Source organism: Symphodus melops (assembly GCF_947650265.1).
Source record: "Symphodus melops genome assembly, chromosome: 16".
NCBI lineage: Eukaryota > Metazoa > Chordata > Actinopteri > Labriformes > Labridae > Symphodus > Symphodus melops.
Genome location: NC_136706.1, coordinates 18,790,189 through 18,816,411, shown reverse-complemented (window position 1 = coordinate 18,816,411; position 26,223 = coordinate 18,790,189). Strand labels below are relative to the sequence as shown.

The 26,223-nt window shown below is 41.5% G+C and overlaps 1 protein-coding gene across 1 annotated transcript; it reads right to left on the bottom strand.

The window, feature by feature from the left end:
• Positions 1 to 538: 538 nt before the first annotated feature.
• Positions 539 to 7,341, bottom strand: barhl1b (BarH-like homeobox 1b). Its single transcript, XM_079364077.1, has 3 exons — positions 6,039 to 7,341; positions 3,324 to 3,546; positions 539 to 2,143 (listed from the first exon to the last, which is right to left on the bottom strand). The coding sequence occupies exons 1-3, from the start codon at positions 6,487 to 6,489 to the stop codon at positions 1,849 to 1,851; spliced, it is 969 nt and encodes a 322-aa protein (XP_079220203.1). The 5' UTR covers positions 6,490 to 7,341; the 3' UTR covers positions 539 to 1,848.
• Between the last annotated feature and the right edge of the window lie 18,882 nt (positions 7,342 to 26,223).

Sequence of the window (26,223 nt, the reverse complement as noted above, 5' to 3'; positions counted from 1 at the left end):
ATTCTGTTTATTTTCGTGCTGCTTCTGGAAAAGAGGAAATGTTTAATTAAAGCTGCGCCAACCATCTCCATAGCCTCTGCTCATTTTCAGTGACATGTGTTCATACCATTCTCAGCACGACTCAGGCAGACCTTCATCTACTTAACATTTGGTTCATAGGCTATCCTTAAAAATACTAAGTTTTCTCACCAAATATCCTACATATACTTTTATATTTCAGAATTGTGATTGGTTAATAAAATGTTTATTAAGAAAACACCATTCCCCTCAGAGACAGGAATATTATTGTGCACAGTTTCTTGAAAGTGCGTGAATTTTGACGATTAACTGCAGTTTAAGACTAAAGGAAAACTTGAATCAGCACCTGTGCACGCTTAATAAAATGGGCTCTTTAGACATTTTACTGCCATCCTGACCACTTTTAAGACGTTTTAAATGAATGTCTTAAATCCACATGTTGATTCCATCAGAAAGCTTCCTTGGCATTTCCGTTTCACACATCCAAGCAGCAACCACCTGATTAAATGAAAGACTTTTATTTTTCACATTTATAAAAGTAATTCTCTTTACATCAAATACCCCCCTTTTTTCTGTCAAACCTTTGCTGTGAATTTCATTCAAAAATTCACCATATGGAGGAAGGGGACGTTTGGGTAAGCTAGAGGAAAAGGGGGAAATAAAAAAAAAACGATCCAGGAAATATACGAGAACCACTCCACAAGTTTGATATCTGCAATATACATTTTCACCAAAGGAGAGTAGAACAATTAAGGGTTACCACGGCTTCATATGAAATAACATAATGCACGACGTCTGTTTCAAATACATTTAGAGCAAATCCACAGGCAGGTAACCTGCACGTGGACCCGAGTCCTACCAGTTTGTTTGTCCAAAAAAAATCAGAAAGAAAACTTCACTGAGGTGTTTGTTTTTCCGTCTACAGGGATAAAACTGTTTCTTTATAAATGACTTGACATTTTACTCCGCTAAACTTTAACTAATAACAAGAAAAAGACTTTATATAGATTTGTTCCCGTAGCTCTCGTGTTTGTGCCATTATGCGGGTTCAGGCAGGAAGTCCATCCTCCATCACACATATGTTTCTTTTTCTCATCATTTTATTCCGAGTCTTTCGCCTGTATAGTTTTTGATGGCTAATCTAGCCTAATATGTTAAACTGGATCACCGTCGTCTAAAAAAGACGCACTTGCAGATCAAATCATAATAAAAAAAAGTTCCTTAAAATCAGTCTCTTTTGAATAAAATGCAAAATATTCTTATTTACATGTTTATGACCGCTGATCAACTTGTTGTGAACGTGTATAGAAATAGAAATCATGGGAAATAGTTTCTAAATGTTACTACAACTACGTATCATTCAAATTACATGTAAGCTGTTCCTCCTCAGTATAAAATAATAATAATAATAAAAATGGGGATTTCATTGTGTACCCAATTATCTATTTGAGGGAAAACAGAACATAGTGAAACGTTGATTAAATAAATACATAACTTAGTTTCTTTAGTTGAAATTGAAAAATAAATAAATAATAAATAAATAAAGCTCAATCCCCTCAGAAAATAACAAAAAAACATATTTTCCAAACATTGACAGTCACAGAGCTCCGTCCACAGAGTTCAGTCTGTTGGTCATTTTGTTTCCATAAAAAGGCAATCAACAGTCTTTCTTTTTCTTTTACGCGTGTTCATCACGGTTTTTCTTTTACGCTCGTGTCTTTGATTCATTTGATCTAAAAAGTCCAAAAGCTGCCAGGTTGGGCGTATGTATATATAAAAAAATTTAAAAAAAAAAAAAAAAAAAAAAAAAGATATCAGCAGGGGGCCAGCTCACCGCTGCTGACCTGGCCGAGGAAGCACACCGGACATTGGTGGCAGAGGAGGGGGCGGCTCGCTGCCACCTTGCAGGCCATGCAGCAGGATCCGCGGGACAAGGGGTCTCTGAAGGGCCGGCGGAGGCGCCGAGGGCCCCCTGTAAAGGTAGAGAGCTGCTCCGGGGTCCAGGTTGGACACCAGACTTTGAGGATAGAAGTACGGGGACGGGAACATCCTTTGCAGGGCGGAGTAGTTCCCTGCTTCCGCCAACAGCTCGAGTCCCACCGCCGTCTGCCTCTTCCACTTTGTCCTGCAGGAGAGAAAAGACGCGGGGTTAGCCTTTTAGTTCGTGAAGATCTAAAAGCGTGAAGCTTCATGAGTGTATTTGAAACTGACATAGGTTACTAAAACAGACACCATCTGTTTACTCTGAGCCCAATTAAAGTAAGCGATACATCTGTTTTGTTTTTCCTTTATTTTTAAAATCACTGAAATCTCCACCTGCCTCTTGTATTCACACCAAATTGACAGTCTGCACTCCATGCAGGTGAATAATTCATAATAAAGATAATTGAGTAGATATAGTGGTTTGTTTGAATTATTGATATGCACACATGCAACGATGCATTATTCATCCACCAAAGTGTTGTGTTTTTATATTTATTTCTGTCATTTAGCTGCCTGAGAGTCCAAATTGCAGACAAATAAATGTGCATGTTAATTCAACCGAAAACTGCAGAAAACATGTTTTCACGTTGGAGGAGACTGGTTCCCTTGCTAATGCAACCGCTTTTATTTATTTAGAGAAAGTTGACACCTCCAGATTAAAGCCTTTCAGGGTCGTTTACTTGATCGACTACAAGCCTGTAAGAAAGTGATAACGTTACGCTACGACGCAGAAAAAAAAAATAAAAAGAGGAAGGACAGTGTCTCAGGTACAGGGGAATTGATCATGATTGTCTTGCAGGATGAGGAGACAAAAACATTTTTTTTAAAATAAAAGTTCACTCTGAAGATGACTTGGGGACGTGTTGTTGAAGGCTAATATAGATTGGACGTTCAATTCTTGTAAAGAACTTGATGTTTCTCATAGTAAAATAATAGTTCACCTCAAAAATAACGATTAAACGTCTGACATCCATTTCTATTTTAAAAAAGTTACAATGTGTTAAAAATATCTGTAGTTCATTGCAAATTTGAATATTTATTCCTTCTCGAAATCGATAAAAAGAAATGACGGGTTTTTCGTTAATTCGCCATATTGGACTCAAAAATGAGGAACTTTTTTTCTATCTTAATCAATAATCAAAATCATAACATGGCTTTGAATAATAAGCAGTTAATGGGATGAACTCATGTCACCTTTAGGCTGATGATGTAAGCAAAACATGGCGTCCCTGGGTCAAGCAGTGAGAAACCAGATTATCACCCCCTCCTACTTACACCCCCCTTCCCCCCCTCCCTCTTTATAGCATCAGCGTTGTCTTTACCTCCGGTTCTGGTACCAGGTCTTGACCTGTGTGTCGGTGAGGTTGAGTGAGGCCGCCAGCTCCATGCGGTCCTGGACGCTCAGGTACTTCTGGCGCTCGAAGCTGCGCTCCAGCTGGGCCAGCTGGTGGTCCGTGAAGGCCGTCCGGGCCTTCCTGGGCTTTTTCAGCCGGACCTGAGAGCTGTCTCTGCTGCTGGAGATCTCCCTGTCCCCCTCCTCTTTCACTGAGACAAAAAGAAGAGAAGAAGTTGAATACAAAGACAACGGCCTCATTATACAAAAAAACAAACAAAAAAGCCCTCTGTGTGGTCGTGACACAAAGAGTCGTGATTTAAAATAAAAATCTGTGCAGCACAATCAAATGAGACATGATCTGAAAACAGCCTTACTAAAAATGTGCAATATATACGCTCTATAGCTTTTCCTATGTACGAAACTGCTTACAATAAATCAAGGTTAAAGTAGCAACATCTATAACTCCAGTTTAAACAAACTAAGTAGATTTCAAATTCACAAAAATCTAATGTGTAAAGTCTCACAGTCAATGTGTTATACTTTCATTTAGAAATAGCAATGTATGTGATGCGCTTTACTCTAAGGCAAGCTTAATTGGCTGATAGATTAATTAACACGGGATATCACATCCAAAAATAAGTAGCACCCCAATAAAGACGTGATAAAACATGTTTTTATTAATACACATTTTTAATGTCTCTTGTTTTAAACCAGAATAAGAAAACGAAGTAAACCCACTCATATAACGCGAGTTTAAATTTGCCTGTTTCACTGATTATAGCCTTCTGTCTGCGACTAAATTTTAAAGTTCAAAACGATTTTGTGTCATACATTCTTTTTAAAAAATATTCTGTAAACGTCTTTTTTAATAGCATGATGCTTTTACAACTTTTTTTTAATTTACATTTGAGATGAACTGAATGTTTGACTGCTGAGTTAAATCACGGCACCAGGAATGATGCCTATGGGCTATATGAAGCTATTTGATTTAATCTTAAATTGTTATGAAAAGCTTTATCAATATTCACACTTCCAATCTGATATTTCTCCCTTCAGTAAAGCCGTAGTCTTTGTTCTTTTTCCGCATGGTGTCATGTCAGGGCGAGCATTGATATACACTCCTTATAGTGGATTTTCTAAAAGAAAAAAAGAACAGAAAAAAGGGGGAGAAACAAGCGAGGCGAGGGATCTTTGGTAGTTGAATAGTTGAGTCGTCTCAAGAAGCACAATAATCCGCCTAATTGAGCCACAAGGGAAGGACGAGCCTTTCAAGCGCGACCGGAGGAACTTCACAGGACCGTGGAAATGAGTGGAAATCAAGAGCCGGGCGGCCCCGCGCGCTTACAAATCTGATTAGCGCCGGGGACAAATTGCATCAAATCCCTGAAATATTATAGGAGGCGGATTCGTTGAAATCAAAGCTGCCGTACAGGCGCTCTGTGGGCCCCGAGGCTTCCTCAATCAATCAGCGCGTCGATGAGCATCTCCAGCCACGCGGTGACATGCGCGCGCACATGCAGACACTGAAACTGTGAAGCAAATCGATGACGCGACGCCGTGTCGATAGCAAAATGTACGATTGAGGATGGTAGACATCTATTATGAGCCTTGGAGTACTAAAACAAAACTTATTTATATAAAAAAGAAAAGGATGCTGACAATAATATTCATGTGCTAAAAGTCTAAGTTGAAGATTTCCTTGCAGCCTGCAGCGGTCGACGTGCTTCCAGGCGCTGCTTCATTAAACTGTCAATGGAGGTGACATGTCTGTTATGGCTGACATGATTGGAAACAGAGAGGCCCTTGATGGCATTTATCTGGAGGCGACCCTGTCATCTCTCCCGTCCCTACCTAACTGACATCAACAGATGCTTTCTGGATATTCTGATAATACTTGAAAGGAGACGCGCGCACGCAGGCAGATGCTGCATTTAAATCTAGAAAATTAATAGTTCACATATTAGCTCATTATTGTGCAGAGATACAACCGTGATACAGCAGTAGCGTAGAGGGCGTCTTCTGGCCTTCTGCTGTTCAAATATTGTCCGTTTGTGAATAAATGACAACATTTATTTTTTGTCTTTTTTTTAATTTTCCTTCCATTTTTTCGATCAAAATCCCAATTTGAAAAATATATTTGAAATGTAATATTATTAATATCTATATAATAATAATTATAGTTATTATTAATAATAATATATGATTATTTTTATTATTAGAACATCTGAAAATATATAAATCAACTGCAAATTGTTTATGAATTGTGAACATGTAGGAACAAGATTTTCAAAAAATTATTTTCAGTAAAGCAGTTTGCCTTTCAGTGCAATTTAAATTATTGCTGCTCTAACTTCATATATTTCCAGATTGCATCATTCATTTTGTACCAGACCTATCTATGATGTTTAATTTATCTCTGAATTAGTATTTCATGACGTTTGTCCAAATTAGAGATTAGAAGCAGATAAAGAAAAACACACGCAGCAAGCATAACAATGCAGGTGAACAAAATATGAATCTGTAAATTTGAGGGGGAAAAGTTCAAGCAGCTTCAGAGAAAACAACAAACCACGTTTGAGGTGAGTCAGTGTTTCTGTACAGAAGCCAAAAGTCCAGAAGGCCAAATCAGGTTCACCTCCAATCTGATCTCTAGAGCAGATCACCTCCCTCACTCAGTCTGCAGACACTTTTCTTGTCTTACCTTTATATTCGCTGTCTGACGACGAGTTGCTGTGAATTTTTTCCATGAAGTCGTCCGCTATCTTTGACACCAGCCTCCCTGCCTCCTGAGTTGGCTGGCCATTGCTTGAGTAGGGCGCGCACGCGGCTAGAGGCTTACAGTCCGCGAGAATGTCTCTGATGAGAAACGACGAGGTCACGGTCCTCTGCTGCGACCCCGCCGAGATCTGCGCGTGTTGCAGGTGAGCCGGCAGGCCCACACCGTGAACTTGCCTCTGGGCCATCTCATCCACACATTCCCTCCTCGGAGACGGAGGCGACGAGCACCCGGACTCCGCGTCTGATCTCGGACTGAACTCCAGAGGCGAGCGGCACTCCCCCACCAGACTGTCCCCTTTGGACACAGGGCTTCCCGGCCTGTGGGACAGCAGCGAGTCGATGCCGAAACTTGACCCGTTGGCGGATACCTCCATTGTCTTGATCGGGCCTCCTCAAACAACCATTTGGTATTCAGGACAAGTTTTACTTTGGGGATGAGAAGGGTGTTGAAGTCTCTTTTGATCCAGCAGAAGAGAAGGAATACCCGCTTTCCCCACAGCAAGTAGCCTAAATGTTTTTGGGTACGTCAAAATAAAAGACAACTTATCCGCTGTTTCCACTTCCTCAAACAGAGAATATCTCCAGTCTAAGTTGCGTTACAACAACCGTCCATGCATCCAATTGTTCTCCTTTCAGTCGGATGAAGACGGGTCCTCCTGAAAACGATGTAGCCGCCGCACTCTTTTTTTTTTTTTTTTGGAAGAGTCACAATCGATTATTGTTTTGCTTTCTTCGGGACAAACTGCTTCTGCTTTAAGTTCATAAGATGAGCCAGATGTAGATAAATGTATCTCACCTGCAGGATGCGAAAATATGTCGAAATAATGTTATTTCAGGATTTGTTTTGAAAGAGTAGCAGCGCACCGATGTCTTCGGGAAGAAAATGCCTTTCAGCACCATGGATAGGTACAGAGGAGCGGAGGAGAAAGTAGACGGCAGCTCGTCATGCAAGCACCCAGACAACGGACAAAAACTGTTCGAATTCTTTAAAGAAGATGAACAAAACCTCAAAAAAAAAACTCGGTGTGCAGAGAGGGAGAGAGATAGAGAGGGGAGTCCGAGAGCTGCAGCGAACAGAAGAGAAAGCGGAAGACGCGGGACGAAGCGATGCGCGCCGCAAGCAGGCGAGAAAAGGAGAGCTAAACTGGGTTAAATAGTCACAACTGGCAAGTAAAAGGACGGGATGTGATGGGGGTGAGAGGGAATCCCAAAAAATTGAACTTGAGGAAAAGTCAGGAGCTAGGTTTTAAGAGCGCCTCGTCCACGTGAGTCCCCTGTGACAAGCCTTCATTGGCTGAGGGAAGCTGGAAGTGGACCTCCCTTCACGCCCACTCTCCCTCCCTCCTCCCATCCTCTCCTCTCCTTCCTGGCTCATCCTCACTTTGATAAAAGAGACACTGAATTCATCAGGAGACTCAGATCCAACTGTTTACAGGCAATTTTCACACTGTTTGCTTTCATTACATCATTGATGAGGCTTATAATGGGGTTATTATGTGGAGCGGCTCGCTGTTTTTCTCCTCCACTCCCCCTCTCTGACTGGATCTGTTCCTCACCTCCGCAGCTTTTTACACATTTTCTCTCAACTATTACTTTTTAAAAATCATCAAACATTTTATTTGTAGCTTTTTTATTTTAATGTATTTCGTTCTTAGTGATTAAGCAGATTATAAGAGTTCACATGTTTTAGTATTATCAAATTCATTTAAATTCATTATTATCATTATTAGGCTCTATAGGGCTCTGAGTCTTACTTTACGAATAAGAAATTATGGATTTGTTTTTTGTTGTACAACATTTAGATTTTCCTAGAAAATGTCAAATTTAAATGAAAAAAAAAACGAAAAACTATCCAAGTAGATTCATTCTGGATATCTTGTCCAGATATTCTTTGTATTTTCAGACAGAATGTGTGGTTGCAAAATACAACAAAGAAGAATATTTTAGAACAATAACAATGACGTAAAGAGTCGTCACAATAATAGTCCTTGTAATCGTGTACAATAGTCCGAGCAGCGTGAAGCAAAACTTCCAGGCGCGTGAGTTGCCATTGCGCGCACTCTTCACCTTAACATGCGTTAAATACCATTGTGTGCACTTTGAGCTACAGTTTGCCCCGTGCAGCGGCCCCGACAGCCTCTAATAATCTAAATAACCTCTTTCGCATTATCATCCACTTTTCCCTCCACCTCCATCTCACCCTCCTCCTCCTCCACCCCATGTGACCACCAGATTGGAGGCGCGCGTCGGTCTCAGACACCGGCAGGTTAGTGAATCCGCTCCCCGGTCCCATGGGGTCCCATCACGGCTGCAAGCTGTCACATGTGAGGCGGGGACAACACAGATATAAGGCGACACACACCCACCCTGACTTAGCTGTTTCTTTCTCCTCTGCTGGTGCATGAAAAGCAGCAGTGGTTTGATGCTTTCTCTGCACTTTTTTTGTGTCTTCTTCTCTTTATTCGTATGGCCGCGTGTCCTCTGTCTGCAGTAATGTTGGAGTCAGTAAACCAGAAGATATTCAAACAGGATCCTTCCTCCTCCTGATCCTAATCGTTAGACTCGGCATGCGAAACTTTCAGGTTGTTTTACTTGATAAAATGTCTTAAAACTCTTAAATGTATGAGTGTAATTTTAACTCCTAAATACTCACACTGCTTTAGCGTTCATGTCCTTATTTTACCATGAAGTATCCGTCTTATACGTCAGTAAAACAAATCAGTAAATTGATATTGTGCTGAAATAAATAAAAAGTCTATCATTTGTAATCATTAAATATTCTAATAATTAAATATAAAAGTCATGCCAAAGCATGCTTTTTTATCTGATTGGTTAATTAATCGTTAATTCACTCAAGAGAGACAATGGTTAAAACCCAGGGATTTTTAAAAATTATGTTTATGTGTCCAAATTGTTTTTCAATGGTGTTTTTTCTTTAAAAGCAGCAAATCATCACATTGAAGAAATTATTTGACAGCTGTAAGAAACATGACTTCAAGAAATTGTATTAAATATTTTTTTATTTATACAGCAGATACATCATTACACTTTACATAAAACAGTCCTTGTTTTGACTAAGCAATTTAATTTCATTGGCATAATTTCTAATAGAAATATTTTTAAGTATGAATATGGTTTTAAACAGATTTTTATTTCATTTTTTACAACAATTGTGTTTGCAGCTGTCACTCCTTATTTAAAGGTTACATTACCCTAGCTGGAAAAATGTCTCTTTATAGCAGAAGAATACAGCTAGATTTGAGTTTTGTCCATGTCTGTGTAAATGTAGTGTGATGTGTAGAGTATAAGAACACACACTTTTTCAGTGATGCTGCAGGAGGGTGTTATTGATCCATGTTAAAGAGAGGAGACAGAAATGTTTGCAGGAAATGGTCAGTGAATGCTGAGCTGCTGTCTGTTTTTATCAGATGTTGGAATAAAACTTTATTATTGATCCATATTAAACACACACACACACACACACACACACACACACACACACACACACACACACACACACACATCATCCACTCACATTTCTTCCGAAACTAAGTTGGCACCCTTGGGCCATTTCAGTGAAGTGTAGCCTGTTTTTCCTCTGGCTGGTCTGAAAGCTCTGCAGCTACATTTAACTCTGTGTATTTAAAGCCAATATACACAGTAATGTTCAAGTCTGGACTTGCTAGAAAACATTGAATATAAATCATAATATCAATGATATTAAGCCTTAATAAGATAAAGAATGATTTTAAAAAAAGGTTTCCAAATAATAGTTCTCACTGACTTGCCAGGGTTTATAATTCATCTGTAGACAGTTTACTTACTTTGTTCTTATTCCATTTTTTTCCTGCATAATTGAATCCACTCCATAAAGTTAACTCCAATTTATGCCTACTGGGCCTCCTCCATGTGCTGGATTTTTGAGGAGAGAAAAAACAAAACAAATATTTGATTTACTTGCTCAATTGAGCAGCTGTGTTAAATATATATCTGGATATGTTTTGTAAAAATGTGTGTCGCCTTTGAATAAACTTTGGCATCTCTGTCGTTTTGGAACATCGAGGAAGCGTGTCTTTGGAGGCGGATATATGTTAAAAGATGACTCCTCTAAACAAACAAACAGTGTTAAAAAAGGCAGGAAAGGGAAAAAAAAGGGAAAAAGGCACAGTTTGCTCTGGAGCTGGTGCTGCACCCTGGACCAGTCAGGGATGCAAATGATGCACCTTAACGCCATCAGGTAGTGGAGTTGACAGAAAATAATGAGAACCCGCTGAATCTTTTATAAGGTTAACACTCACATTTCGCAGTCAGCTGTCACACAAGAAAGAATTTAGCACATGCATGCGGGCGAAATAAACCTTCATCGTCTCATTAATGCTGACAGGGCCCTGGACCGGCAGCTCCCTGCGCCAGCGCCGCCACCACCTTCGTTTTGTGTCGGTAATTTGCAGCGGAGACAGACCCCCTTCTCCTGGAGAGAGGAGGGAGGAAGAAGAAGGAAAAGGAGAGAGGAAGGAGGAGGCTGAGGGAGATATTATGGAGGAGAGGAAGAGTGAGAGGGGAATGGTAAAGGAGCGAGTGCAGAGGAAGAAAAAGGAAGGGAAGGTGGGCCTGGGGGGGAGGGTGGAAAGATGGCTAGCGCGCCAGGAGTCTGATTCTCCCCTAATTGGAAGCATTGGGCATTGTCAACGGAGGATTTTCAGCTGCTCACTGACAGGTAGAGCCGTCAGAATGATAGCCCACTTGTCAGCGCAAAAGACCAATAAAAACAAACCACTTTTGATTTAATTGGAGGCCTAACCATGCTGTGTGTGTGAGAGAGAGAGAGTGTGTGTGTGTGTGTGTGTGTTGCCTGCAGGGCCAAGGGGAGGTGGGAGGAAGTGTGAGGATGAGTGGGGGCATTTGTGTCTGCGTGTATGTGTGTGTGAAGGAAATCATCACTCCAGCCATCAATGTGCTCGCCCTTCCTCTATCTTCCCCATCACTCCTCTTCCTCACTCTCATGTGGCGTCTCTTTGGGGGGCGAGTGGTCACCCGTCACCTCGGTGGTGAGGGGGGATTCAAGAGAGGCCGGTTTTGATTTTGTCCCAGGAGGTCTTCCAGAAGCAGAAACATCAGAGCCGAATACAGTTCCTCCCTCATCTTCATCTTTTCCCCTTTTCTTCATCCTCCATCAGCAGAGTTGGGTTCTTGCAGCAGATTTCAGCCCTTTCAAAACAGAATGATCTATATTTGACATTTCTTGTGCCCTTCTGGTGGCTGAGACTTTCACCATCCAGAGGAAACAATGAATCAGAAGTCTGTCCATTGGAGCAAATGTCACCGAGATTCGAATGCAAAAACTTGCTTTTGTTCATGTGGTTGTGTTATTGGTAAAGATTTGTTGTCTGAATATTGGTGAATTTAAAGATAATTAACACTTACATTTTCATTGAGTCTATAATAAATAGTCAGCTTCCAAAATCATCTGAAAAGCCTGAAACCAGAGGAGTGGATGTTACTGTTTCTAGAAAAAATTGGAGTTTTGCACAGTTCCTGAAAAACGAATTGAACATTGGAATATGAAAGATTAAAGCAAAGCGAGGCATCTTGTCAAAGAATCATTTCTTGTCACAACCATTAAAAGTCTCTTTATTTCAGTAATCAGTGAATTCAGTTCTCCAGAAAAAAAAGTTTCTGTATCCGTCACAAACCGTTATAAGTCTGCCTAATCATTTCCTCTGGACCAGTTGAGATGATTTAAAAGCTTCCCTGCCGTGTCTACCATCTTTGTGCCTCTCTGCAGGAACTCTTCATGTGCACTCACGACGCAACTTCTACCTGCTTAACCAGTGAGCTTGTGAGAGGTGATGGTAGTTAGATATTGTTAATGTTAGTAATGATGACGCTCCTCTCTCTAACACTCTTGTGGTGCAGTCCATGTTGATGGGGACTTTCACACTTTGTGGTTGAATGTTGAACATTTATTTTTGCTCACACCTGCTGGTTTCTCCATAGTTGCCTTCTTCAGATTCAAAGTATGCAACAAAGATTTGACTCAGTCTTAAAGTAAATAAGTCTATGCTACTACCCAGTGAGCACTGTAGGGATTTCAATTTCGAGTTTTGGTTTATTAAAAAGATGGATAAAAGTAAATCTAAACGTCTAAGACATCTGTCCAACTATTTTTTCACTGGATAAAAACCATAGACTGTAAATATTAATGGACGAAGTCTGCGTGATGTCAGCCATCTGTTATGGCAGGGGGCTCCGGAGGTTCCTCGGCAGCCGCCGCCATGCTGGAAATTCTGTCTTAGCAAACTTTTACCCAACCAAACGACAGGCTGAGAGCTGGAGCTGACTCTGGTTTTAAGCCCTATTGACAAGCCATTACGTTGCACCCACCTGACAATCATGTCAGCTACATGTGCCTGACAATAACTAATCAGACCTATTTTGTTTTTTTGTACCAGACTGTTAACATGTTTATTTATGCTGTAAAAACTGCTTTTTTTGCCAGTCATGTGTATGTGACTTCCTGTGTTCCTGGAGCCAGACTCTAGAGGTCACTTGACGAACTGCAGGATTTAGCACTTACTATTATTTTTCAAGACCGGAGGTTGCCGGTTGGCTAAAACACATTTACATCCTCAACTTGTCACATAACACATTTTGCTTGTTTTACACATGCTCTTTAATGTTGATAGTTTTTTCTTTTTCGCATTGAAAGGGTAAATAAATGATGATTGTAGCAGCATTTCCTGTGGCATTAAGGGTGTCATGAATTCTTGGGATTAAATTCACAACCACGTTTCATGTGAAACAAGAAACAACTATCCTGCTGGGGTAATGATTATTTCATATTGTGTTAACAACATGCTCTATGTTTGGAAGTATTAATTGTTTCAAAGCGTTATCCAGGTCAAGACACGGCCTCTCCAAAGAATCATTGTTTACTCAGCAGTTTGTTTGCTTTGGTTGAAAGTTGGAAAAAGTCATTTTGGAGAAAAAACAAGGCTGAATGAATCGAATAATTATTGGGTAAAAATAATACATTAATTCCAAGTTCTTTTTTTTATTTCTTGGCCCAAGTTTTTTTTTCCGGATAAATGAGACATCTTGACATCTCCTGGCAACACCTCAAGCACAAAAATATTTGCCATTTCCCCCGGTAGCTGAATCATCCTCAGGCAGAGTATGAGAATATGTCAGAATATGAATATATTAGTATTTACTAATAGAATCCGAAGCAATCAAACTTTTCTTTGTTTCATGGTAATCTCAAACTCAAACTAGTAACATTTCATTTTTAGCTCCATGCCTCCGTTGGCTTACTTGACGAGTGTGTTGTTTATTTTTCGCAGGTGGACACGTATCTGAATATGCACCGACCCTCCTGTCCTGCACTGTCGGCCCGGTGTGCATGCTCCTTGCAGCCAGTGTTTTATTATTTTTGACAGAGGTCATTGAGCACATCTGGTCAGAGGATGAGAGGGGATGGAGGGACGGTGCCAAGAGGCAGAGAGGTGAGTTAGGAGCCAGTGGAGAGGGGTGCTAGCAGGCGGAGGACGAGTACTTACAACCATCCATCATAACTGTACCTCATGAGGAATGCCAGCTCCTTCAAACGAGGGCCAACCGTACTTTCACTGACCCTTGACCGCTTAGGCCTCAAACCAAGAAGACGATTAGAGCCATCAAGGAAGAGACAGAGGTTAGTGGTGTTAGTGGGTGTTTTAATTAGCAGCAAAGATTCCACCCAGTATTTAATTACTGATGTGCTGCCTCTCTGTGTAAAGTGGTTTTATGTGTATACATCCTTTAATGGCTCATTTATGCTTCTTTTACTAATCAAAATAGATTGGATATAAACATCCCTATCGACGCATCCTTTACGTAGTGAAGGATGTTAAAAATACATCCACTATAGGGCGTGGTCTCAAATGTGTTACTTGATTCAGTATTGTTCAAAAAAGTTATTAAAAGTATGGTTTTACGTCCCAGGTACAGGCAAAGTAGGAACAGACAACCAAAGAAACTGGCAAAGCCGAAAAATAATTGAAAAATATTTTACACTGGAAAAAAAAAAAGAATCAAATGAGCAAGGTGTGGGTGAGGAGTGGATGTGCCAAATTAATGAACAAAACAAAACAGGGCCCAACGATTCTGTAACCTGAAGAAGAAGAAACTCAAACAAGACCTCCGATTATTTTTCTAGAAATACTCACAAGAGAAAGTTGCACAAATCCCACTTACCTAATGTTTCTCACAAATTCAACTAATTATGTGCATCAGATAGGGTAGAGGTACCCCAACTACCCAAGCCCAACCTCACCACAAACCTTTTTCTACACAATGGCAGAGCTCACTGCAGGGTTGGCTCTCAGCAGCTGATCATCCTGCTGAAACAGGTGAAGAACAATCAGGTGTTTGACCTACAGGGGAACAAAACAAGGAGTGAGATCTCAGGCTGCCTGCCATGTAACATGAGCTTCTTTAACAAGAAATATCCTCATTCATAAATTTGAGAGGGCCAGAGAAGAGTTTACTTCAGCAGCTAGATAACAGCCTAAGTTGTTTCCCCACACAAGGTGTCATAGTTCAATGTTAACCTGTCATGTAGACACCCCCCACCCTTTTGAGTGATAGTGTATTGGTAGGCTCACATTGGGCAGGGGGTCTCTTGCAGCTGCCGTTGGGAGACAAACACAAGCTGGTGGAGCGTGTGGAGACCTCCCCTCCAGCCCCTGTACCTGCAGAAGCTTCTAGGGATGAATAGGCACGGGTTCCAAGTTTGCCCCCTACACTTCCCCCGAATAGGGGAGACTTTTAACCCTGATTGGTTCTCCACAGGAGTATTTTAGGACACACATACACGCCCACGCACAATATGTAAAAGCAGCTAAGGAAACCAGTGGTGGAAAAAACGATGCCAGAAATAGTGTGTCCTTGCTTCTATGGGAGATTGACGCTGTGAGGGGAGACAATAACTGAAAACCTTAATTTGGTTCAGTAATCAATTTTTAAACTTTTTATTTCTCTGAACTTTTGTTATGTTCACTCAAAACTTAAATGAAAACTCCTGACGCAAGTTTGAAGGGAGGTGTTATGAAACTGTGTTTATATCTTGTTTCTTCCAGCCCCTTCACGTTTTCTGTATTAAACTTAAACAATTGAAGGCCTTAAATTATTATTATTTTATTTTTTTAATACGAGGCAATTTAAGCAGTAAAATGTAATCCTATCTCCACAACCCTAAAGTCAAAAAGGCCTCTAGTTGCAGTTTTACTCCTTCTGCTCCTACACATAAATGAGCAAAACGATGTCTGGCCTTGTTTTAGTGTTGTCTCTCTGACACACACACACACACACACACACACACACACACACACACACACACACACACACACACACACACACACACACACACACACACACACACACACACACACACTTTGTGGATTATGACAGGAGGCACCATTGTTCATTCTGGCCCTTAAACTACCTGCTTCCTAATTTGGCCAATATGCAGGTAATATGTGGGGTCGCAACATCTCAATTATCACACCTCCTGTCAGCAGATCCCAATCCTCCACTCCCCTCTCCAACATGCCTTCACCCCCCGCCCTCACCCCCTCCCGCCGTGACTTTTATTGCTTCATTAGTAGTCTCCACATGCTGCGGCGCACACCCACGCTCCACGAGCCTTCAAACCTTAACAACTTTTGGCAGATCAGTGCGTGATGAGGGGATGATGAGGGACTCTTTCTGCTAAAAGCCCACCTACGAGGCACTGTGGCCCATTTTTGTCCGAGTGTGCTCCCAAAATGGGGATGCAAAAAGTGGTGGAAACAGCTGGATGAGCTGGTGTAAAAGGCACCAAAAGTATTGTTGCAAGATTTGTGGTGTTGTTTTTAAAATACCAATGTTTATTAGTTAAAAAATAAAGTTATATAAAATATGTATAGTTTTCCGTATAAAGATTAGAAAGCTTCAATAAAGCGTCAGGCTGTCTCTGTGAAGAGTTCATGTGGTGCCATTAAGAGATAAAACGTATTTTTAAGGGATAGCAAATGGGTGTTTTGATCCTAACTAGACTACATATTTTACTTCACTATAGTCTGATGAGTTATCAATACCAGTACTTATATCATCTGGAAGTGCAGGATCAAAAACTGTGATGGTGCATTTAAATACCATCATTTATTATCCCCCCAAAAAATCAGTTTGTTTTAACCAAGATGATTTGTCTTCAGTGTTCCTAAAAGGTCGCACTTTTAGCTATTCTGCCACAATGGATTTGCTCTGGCTGTTACTGCCAATTAGAGAAGCCAGAGAACAGATTTCAGATGATTCAACATGAACAATAATACACAACAACAGTGTCTTGCTGCTTGACGTGATACTGTAATCTGATAAATCAAATTGTCTGTAATTTTGCAACAATTTGCACTGAAATATCACACCAGTGTAAACACATTTTGTGCAGCATGAAAGGCTGCCATATGGGGTTAGCAGCACAGGCTTACAGCTGGTAAATAATCATATATTGTTAATGACACTGGAATCTCTATAAGCCAAAATACAAGTTCAGCAAGGGAAATCTGTATTTTTTTTTTTTAATGGTATCACAACCGTTTTAATATTTTACACTGGCAGCTTTACAAAAAGTTTGGCTGAAAAATGTAAATTGTTGGATCACCAAATAAAGTTTCTGATTCTTGATGCTTTACTCTCAAAATAATATTGAGGTTGATTCCTCGTCCTCACACCTGCCACAGCTCACTCCTGACACCGATCACTCAGCTGCTCCGAGCATTCTTGAGCACCTGTCCTCCTGCAGGCCATCTGAGTAAAAGACCTGTTGGGATGTATGCAAGCATCTTACATCTCCTAACACAAGCTTCCATCCCACAGCCAAGCAGGAATGTCCAAGGTGTGTTTAGACAGAGTGTGTAAGCTTGTACGAGTGTGGTGGGGGTGTTCAGCGTCGAGAATAAGACCCCCAGAAAATGCTCATTAGAGTTGACCTTGGCACTTGGAGCCGGCGTTTGATGGATCGGGTACAGGGCCAAACAAGCCCCTGGGGAGCCATGATCTTATCTCTTATTGTACACACATACCTCCTCCCCCGTTGACCCTACCCCCCCACCCCTTCCCCACTCACTCACAGTCCTCTGCTCTACACACATCACAGGCAGAATAAATCTGTATCTGACAAGACAGGAAAAAAAGAGAAAGGAGAAGAGGGGGGGGGGGGGCCTGAGGGAAAAAGAGGAGACGGTAGGCAGTGCTTGAAGGGAAAGAGGGGGGGGGGGGGGGGGGATAGAAAAAACACACAGAGGGCCGAGGAAAACCAATAGCTCACTGAGGTGTCATTACCTACATAAGTCATTGTGTGTGTGTTAAAAAAAAACTATGTGCAAAGGAGTGTTAAAGGGAAAGTGGAAATTGGCTGAGTGGAGGAGGAAGGAAGGAAAAAGGGGTGAAGATCAGTGGATGATGAGTCTGAGATGAAAGGCGAGACTCTCAGGTGTTTTTGAAGCGCTTTCACAGCTTGTTCTTTTTCCTCTTACCTGTCCTTCTACTCCATGACACACACAGATGCAGTATATACCGACAAACACACACACACACACACACACACTACTGCCAGCACCACCCACATGTCTCCCCCCTCTGCTCCCAACCAGGGGACACACCAAACACACAAAGAGACATGAGGCAACATCCACCTCCAGGATGGTAAAGTTTCTCCCCCACCACCCAGCATCCCCGGCATATTCACAGGGGTGGCATCACAGGCTTGTGGGCTCTTTGTGTTCTCTTCTTCTGCTGCCGCGCTACGGGGAGAAAGTGACACTCTGAAGTCTTAATTGAGGTTTACCTGGTGTTTTTTCCTCACTGTTGTTGAGCGCTAAAGTGTGCTTAAACTTTATAATCAAGCCTACAGGGTTTACAATGTGAGGCGAGGAAAGCGGGGCGCGTGTGATGACATTACAAACACGCTTGTTTACCGGGCTGCTAGCAGGAGTTGCAACAGCTAGCTCGCTACCTGCAACAACAACAACAGAACTCTGCCACATTTTCGCTGTCAGTCAACAGTCCTCTAAACAAAGTACTCCCAGAAAAGGAATTTAATACAACTATTTACTGAATCTTTGGGCCTGTTTGAATGGCTCCCTCTATTTTCTCTCTTTGCACTCCGTCCCCCTCCCCTCCTCGTTCTTGTCTGTCAGTCTGTCTTTGCAGAGATCTGGGAGGGACCGAGAGACTGATGTCTCAGCTCCTCCAGGATCCCACCAGGAACGCCTTTTGACAGTTGCAGGAGCAGCAGGATACAGCGCAAAGATGTTGCTGTAATTGCACCTGGTTGCGTCATGAAAAAGTAATAATTTGCTGTCAAGGACGTCAAGGTGTCAGCGTTCGGCAGGAGTTGATAAGGTATTGACTGCCTCCAGAGTGCTCACTCACTCACTCTCACTCAGACTCCTTTATAAAGTTGACTCCCAGAGAAAGAGGGAGACAGCAGAGGTTGGGGAACAGGGGAGAAAAAGAAGGAAGTTAAAGTGAAAGAGGGAGATAAAAAGGACGAAAGGGTAGAAATGAATAACGAGAAATAGGCTAAAGACAGTCAATCTGTACACTCTGAGCTCCGAGACGTTAATTGCACTCTGTTTGCCACTTCGCAAACCCTGGTCATTTATAATACATGCACAGATTGCCTTAAATTATACATAAGCGATCAACAGGCTAAAGCAAGTGGCATGCTCCCAGTAAGTTGAATAATACACAATTACCACCTGGCTTACTCGTCTATTCACTTTGATTACCGTCACACAGGTCGTGACTCGCCACTGATTGACACTCAGTGCAAGGGGAAAAAAAGAGAAAAATGGAGCCCTTTTGTGGGAGGGTGGACCTTGCTACTCCCACTGAACCAGGATCTTAGAGACAACACAAACCCTCATGGGAAGGTCGACTTCCTCTCTTTGAATGATGCCATTCTCTTAGGTGTCTGGTGAACTACTGTGTGTCCTTGTGTGGTACTGTGTCGGGGTCGAGGCCTTGAAATCAAAGGCAGAAGTGTTTAATGTATGAAGCGGGTACCAATGAGCACAGGTACACGTAGGATGAGCTTCCTTTGCATTTAAGTATGCTCTTATCTAGAAAGACTTAGGAACAGGTCGAGGCAGCGTTACAAATCTTTCTCTATTCTTTTTATAGCAAAAGAATATGTTGTATTAACCTGAACCTGAGGAGTAAAAAGGAAAGGAACAACAATAAGCAAAAAACTCTTAAAAGTTTTCCATACACAGGTAGCTTTTAAGAACCTTTGTCTTAAAAAATAGACTAAATTTAACTAAGTTAATCATGAACATTTTGATTCTCAGAGTATATACAGTACATGTCTTGCGTGAGCTTTAATGTTTTTTATTTTGTGAGCTACTAACACACTTAGTTCCATGGTCCACAGTCTAGTCACATGCCTGCAATATAACATTTAAAAATAAAGTTTTGCCTGGCAATGTGAAGTTTCACTGAACTTTACTCAGCCGATGGTAGCCTCCAGTCTTCAACTCGTGGAATGAAAAAAAAAAAAAAAAAAGAAGAAACTACATGGAAAAGTCACAGCTTAACTTAGTTGAACTGTCAGAGTGCTTTCTCCTCGTGTGTAGATATTTGCATGGGAAGTGAATTAAATTTGAAACTCAGATACTTAAGCTTAAATGTCTGCTGTAAAATGGAATTATATGCACATTTTCCCTGCTGTGTCGAAACATAACAAAGCAGAATTGTGTTCAAAGTTAGTTTAAGCTACATTTCACTTTCACTCTAGGTCCCCAACTGCCTTCAACGAGAGGTGGAAGCGCTATCCTTTGGGGTAAGGGGGACGAAATGGGGCTTTCAATTTCTACCTTTGAAGTCAATAGCAGGATCAATGATTCGTTCAATATGTTTCCTCTCCTGACCCGCCTATTGACCTAAATCCAATAAATTTAGAAAAAAGAAACCCACCCAGCTGCACATTTTGAGGCTCTACTGAGAGTTCATTCAGGCTCAAAAAACAATCTGATTTCCTGAGGTCACTGGTGTTAACATTCAGTGTGCAAAATGTTTGTAATGTGTTAAAAATGTAAAACGTAGTGCAAATATGTAAGTATAAAAGTGTATTTATGAATCAATATGAGCACTTACAACTGTCCTACACTCCGGTGTATGCATCATATTTCACTCTTTGAATGGTCTGATGGCGACTAAGAAAAAGGACTTCCCATAATGTTCAGCCCTGCAACTCAGTGTGATCAGCCTGTGACTGAAAGTGCTCTGTTAAATCACATCCAGGGTTTGTAACGGGTGCGCAGGATTCCTCAAAATGGACTTCACTTTTTAGAGCGCTCTTGCCTCTATGACCATCGGAAGATCCCGATTACAGGACAGCCTTTTCTCATTAGTTTTTGTTGATTCGGTTTTTCTGTGCAAGTCCTCTTCCCAAACACACTAAAGAACATGGCACTGGCAACAACAGTCTAATAAAATGTGCACAAAAGAGGCCTACTGATGTTAAAGGACCTTAGCCTTCTTAAAAAACAGAGCCCACTTTGTCCCTTCTTGTACAGCGCCTCCATGTGGGTGGAGCAGTGCAGTTTACTGCCCAGCTGTACTCCGAGGTATCTGTACTAGAAACAAGTTCTACCTCGGATATTCATTGTTGATGGTTTTGGCCTCTTCTTCAGAAAACGTACAACCGTTTCTGTAGTCTTACATTAATAAGCTTGAGTTGTGTTCACACAGGGCAATAACGTTCCTGATAAAGCTCCCTTTACACATCTCACTCACGTCAGAGGAATTCTTCTCAAATAAAGTGATATTTTGCATTTTCATTGGAAAGCGTTAACTTGATAAGTAATAATTAAAATGCCTCAATCATGGCTATAGATTAAAATAAGACCAATGTAATATATTAAGTAGACTGCTGGCTTATTTCTGAGAAGTTTCCGAAATGCACTTTCCATCAGAAGTAGACTGAAATAGAAGATGACTTATTAAATAGTGAATATTATTTATTTATAATAATAGTGTATAAGTGCTGTACAAAATGTAATATCAGAAATCAAATTCAATGCAACCAACATTTCAAGTGGCCTTACAGAATTGAGTGACATCAAATCATATCAATAATCTGAAGATCACAACATCACACACTGAACATCGATCAATATGATAGGATTCAAACTGTGCCGGACACATCACCAGAACTACGAAGACAGTTAGCCACAGACACTGAACGACACTCAAGAGTGCGATTCTCACTTCAGCACGTCAAGGTTGTGTCGTTAACAAGCGCTAGCATGCTGGCTACTACATGAATCAAACCTGCCGCCTTCATTTACAGGACAATCCCCACACAGTACTTCTCCCAGCTGCCCTGTGATCTTTGACCTGCTGCTCCATCTTTGATCAGGGAACAGGCCCTCTGAAGCGGGATGAAGCCTCGGGCTCAAGCTAACACCAAGGTTTCCTCTCTTTCTCTCCCATTGATGCCATCCAGCACGTTTCACCTTCATATGGAGATGAAAAGAGATCGATGATGGCAGGTTTGACATTTCTAACATGCTACACTGCAACCACATGTGAAAGATGAAAAACACCTGCTTCACTCGTTGCCTCTTGAATGCACTGTCCCGGCTTAGCATTAAGGGGAATACCCTGCGCTTCAAAGCTGGGGTAACGTAAGCTAAAAGCCCTTTCTGTGCGTCATTGAAAGCCACCAACACAGCAATGCAGTGGTTAGCTGTCCTCATTGTTGCTTAATGAACCGTCAATGGAGCAGCTTGGAACAGCTTATAGACTTCTCATTGTCGCACAGGGGCTCCCGGGGTTCATAGATTCAGCGTTAAGGGTCAGGATTTGCAGAGCTTGAGGTGCAATCCTTCGGATATTTCCCAGAGATCTAAAAGCCAGTTAATCAGCTCCCCCTTCATGATCTCCCTGGCTGTTCATCTTCCCATGGACGCGTTCTATCAGTCTTTTTACCACCAGCCTACTCGCGCTTTCTCTGCCTTTCTTCTGCTATGTTTGTGTTTGGGATTTGCCCAAGTGGCCCCCAGATCAGTTGACCTGACCCCGGCTTGGCGGAGAATGGTTTTCGGGGTCTTAGCTGCAGCCTCTCTTACATTTTAATCACAGCTCTGTGGTTCTCTGCTGTTGCTGCTGCCACACACACACAGAAACACATACCAAACTTTTTTTTTTTTTTCACTGTTAGGATAAAGGATCTTTGCAATAGCTGTTATGATGATTCTCTTTAGCCTTTACTTTCAAACTGTGTGGAAGATAAACACATCTTTCACAGCCCCTCATTTAATTAAGCCCTTTATTTTCTTTAGATCACCTTGCATTAAATATTTCCCTCTGGATATTGTGCCTCCCTCCTCCCTCCTTCCAACTGCACCCCCCCCCCCCCCCTTTCCTGTGCAGTTTGTCAGCTGAAGTGATTGCCCCCCTCTCCCGCCCCCTCAGTGGCATTTAGCTATTCTCATTTGCATGTACATGCCCTCGCTGTGCGGCCTGTGGGCTGGCGAGATTGATCAACAATGCCGTGTTTTATAACATGTCAGTCTGAAGGCTGGTTCCCACATGCCATGGGCGCGAGCATGCGCCGACCACTGAGTCTGTTGTTATGTCTGTTGTGACGCACGCGAGTAACTACCAGTGCATGCTCAGAAACAAACACACAGAGCCCATACTTAGCCTCAGCATTTTGACACTACTCTACAAACATATATGTGTACGTGCACACTTGAGACCTGGTTAAAAGGTATTGAGAACACACACATCATCATGGACTCTGCACCCTCTGGGAGTTGACGGGCTGAACATGGATGTTCTTGCTCGGCGAAGCCTGTGTTTACGTTGGTATTTTAGCGTAGCCTAAGCCTTCATCTTCTCATATTACACGCTGAGCTGACAGATATTAATATGCAAAATAGCAGGATGCTGAACAAAATGCTGATAATTAAGCGAAGATGTTCTGGGTAGAATCGCGCTTAAGAGTGTGCACGTGGGACCGAGCACATGGTAAGCCATATGCCTCCGCGCAGTTAGTGCTATCCTTTGGGGTAAGGGGGATGGGGCCTGTTTCCATTCAGGCACTGTGCAAATGGAGCCTGTGAGACTTGAACTGTATCCTTATCACTCTTTTATAGAGTCATCAGAGGAGAAGAGGCTGTTTATCGTCTGGTTAAGATGCTGCTCAATGTGACACCGTCAGAAGGGTCAGTGGGATCTTCTCTCGCTTACATCACTGGTGTCACTTTATAAATACTGGACGCTGAGGTATATTCACAAAGACGCATCTCCACTCTATCAGGTTGGCTGCCTTACCTACCAGCTCCTCCTTTCTTCCTTCCTTCCTTCTTTCTCCTCCCTCCCCTTCCTCCTTCCCTCCCCTGGCTGATCTCTCCCTCCATCCCCAGAGGGGGTGAGGGAAGTGGGGAGGATTTTCGTGCTGCCGGGGGCGACAGGCTCTCTGTGCCATCCACTTACACAAACGGCAGGATCAGCGCTCCACACAAGAATAATTAGAAGATAATGGGTAGTAATGCGGCCCGATCTGTCCCGATTATCTCCTGGCACCGACCGGCACAGCGCCATCTGGTGCCAGATCTCGGGGCAGCGGCTGCTCTGCCACATGAAAAGAAGGTGGGCTTAGGCTTAATCTCACACCCCATTCTGTTATTGACTGTCTGTATGGTGCTGTTTTCAAAAGTGAAGAGTGTGTGCATGTGTGTGAGTCTGTGTCTGCCCCTCTGAGATGGTCGATATATATATCAGAGAAAAACTGTGATTGCATTTATATTACATGTGCGGTTGACAGCCGGTGTTGCTGAGTGTCTTGGTGATCGACAGTAAAGCAGAGTGTTGTTGAGAGCCCGGTGTGAGTTTCTGCAGAGCTGTTACATGGACAAGTGTCTGTCACGCTGGGCTCTCTCTCAGCTTAACTCCCACCCTGCGTCGTCTTAAACAGCCTCTCTCCCACAGCTCTGGGCCAATTCAATATGACAGTCCATTGTGCGGCCAGTGTGGCCAGAGGTTTAGAGCATTAAGACTCTTTGTGCGTCATGTTTACAGACGCTTTACGTTCCCGGCAGAATTCAAAAAACCCTTGCTCACCCTGCACCTTTGCACAAACCAAACGGCCTAATTCGCCTAATGCCCTGGCTATTGTCTGTTGGACTGAACCAAATTATCCCGTCAATGTATATCACAGCCGGTGTTCTTTAGGAGAAATCATGTTTTTACACAGAAATCATGGATTGACTTAAGACTGTATGAGGAGAGCTCCTCTGCAGCAGTATATTTAAAAAGTGAACTATAGGGAGCTTTGTTGTTTTCATGGTTTAAATGCTTATACTGAAAATTGAGAAGTTTTGCTTCTGTTCTCAAAGAGCCAGACATCAGCCAGACATCAGCCTCTGACTGGTGTAGGAAAAGTCATTTTAAGCCATAGACGCAAAATGTGATGACTGGTTGTTTTCCTACTTTAAAAAATTGCAAAATTAAGTAACTTAAGGTTTAAATACCGACCAATCGATTGCCAGAAGTCACACTAGGCTCTGAGAACTGGTAAAGCTATTACTTAAAAATTAACAGATGAGCGACATCCTCAATTATTGTCCTATCGCTGATCAATACTTTAAACAATAATCAATTAACATTAAATTTAGGATGAAAGTTATTTTCATATCTATAGCCTGCATGAATATGATCACGTCCTGACATTTTTCAGGTATGTTTTCTCAAACATGACAAATACTATTATTTTAATATATAGTATATATAACAGTAAGATTTGAATTTATGATTCATTAGACAGAGTTATATGAAAATAAGAATTAACTAGTTGATTTCTTGATGGATGAATTAAATCTACAAACAATTGACAAATTCTTCAGGAAATAAAATAAATAAATCTGTGTGAACAGAATGTATAAGAAAATAATCTGTTTTCTGAGCCTCAAAAATGGAGCTGAAGAAAATATGTTTTATCTAGTAGATAAAACATTTGTAATAATCATTTAATAATGTGGTGTATGCACTTGTGCTTTTGTAACATATTGCATATCATTCATGAAATAAAATGAACAATACACATTCTCATTTGAGTTATTGAAAAAATGTAGATTGTGATAAAGATCTAGATTATTTTAGAATAATAAAATTATAGCTCATATGGATTAGAATATGAAAAATACATACATACATGCTCTCAATCCTGTCATACGGTCTCCATCATCAACATAAAGTCGGTCAGTTGTCGTTAAATTAAGTCTTTTTAAATTTCAGTTGTTTCTGAGAACCTACAAAATGTCTTTATTGTATAAATTACAAACAACTTATGAATTAATTTTACATATAGATATGATTAAAAAAAATAAATTATTATAATAATAAATCCTTTTTCTTTTCAGAGTCAGTATGTTTGACCAGGAGGTTACCACATCTGCTTTTTAAGACTACAGGAAACTACACAAAGAGTTTGGATGTCAGCAGGTACTTTTCCGTAAAATGTCACCCTTTAAATTGCCCTGATAGTGCACGATGTCTCGCTGGATTTTATGTGTGCAGTTTGGACAGTTCATAGTTCACCTCACAGTAACATCTTCCCTCTGTCTTTATTCTTCCTCAATTCTTCCTTTACCCTCCCACCGCCCCTCTAATTTGCTCTCCGTACACAACGGTTGCTGTTTATTGAGATGCTAACTCTCTTTATGAGCACCTAATCCCAAGGCAGGGGGGATAATTTATGACGCATTTACATGAAGAAGCCCTACTAATTGGAAGCATGTGTCTGAGTAAGCCACGCCAATGCATGCACACTGCAGATGAGCAAGGCCATGATTCTCATTTCTAACAGAACATAAAATCATAATCATCACTTCACCTAAATAAATTAAAAAAAAAAAAAATCTTCCAACACGATGCAGCACCTCTCAGGTCCTGAAATGTGTTTCAGAGGTGCCATATGTCAAAGAGGCAAGGCTATCAGCGCAGAGAGTCTGGAAAGCTGTCTTTTGTTTGCCTGGACACGTACGGAGGAGCATTCGTCTCCGGCTAACTGCCCC

Excerpts from the sequence above, each read along its gene's own strand:
- barhl1b (XM_079364077.1), bottom strand. The coding sequence starts at position 6,489 with ATGGAGGTATCCGCCAACGGGTCAAGTTTCGGCATCGACTCGCTGCTG. Across the intron at positions 3,547-6,038 it reads GTCAGACAGCGAATATAAAG|TGAAAGAGGAGGGGGACAGG; the intron begins GTAAGACAAGAA and ends TTTTTGTCTCAG. Across the intron at positions 2,144-3,323 it reads ACCTGGTACCAGAACCGGAG|GACAAAGTGGAAGAGGCAGA; the intron begins GTAAAGACAACG and ends TCTCTCCTGCAG.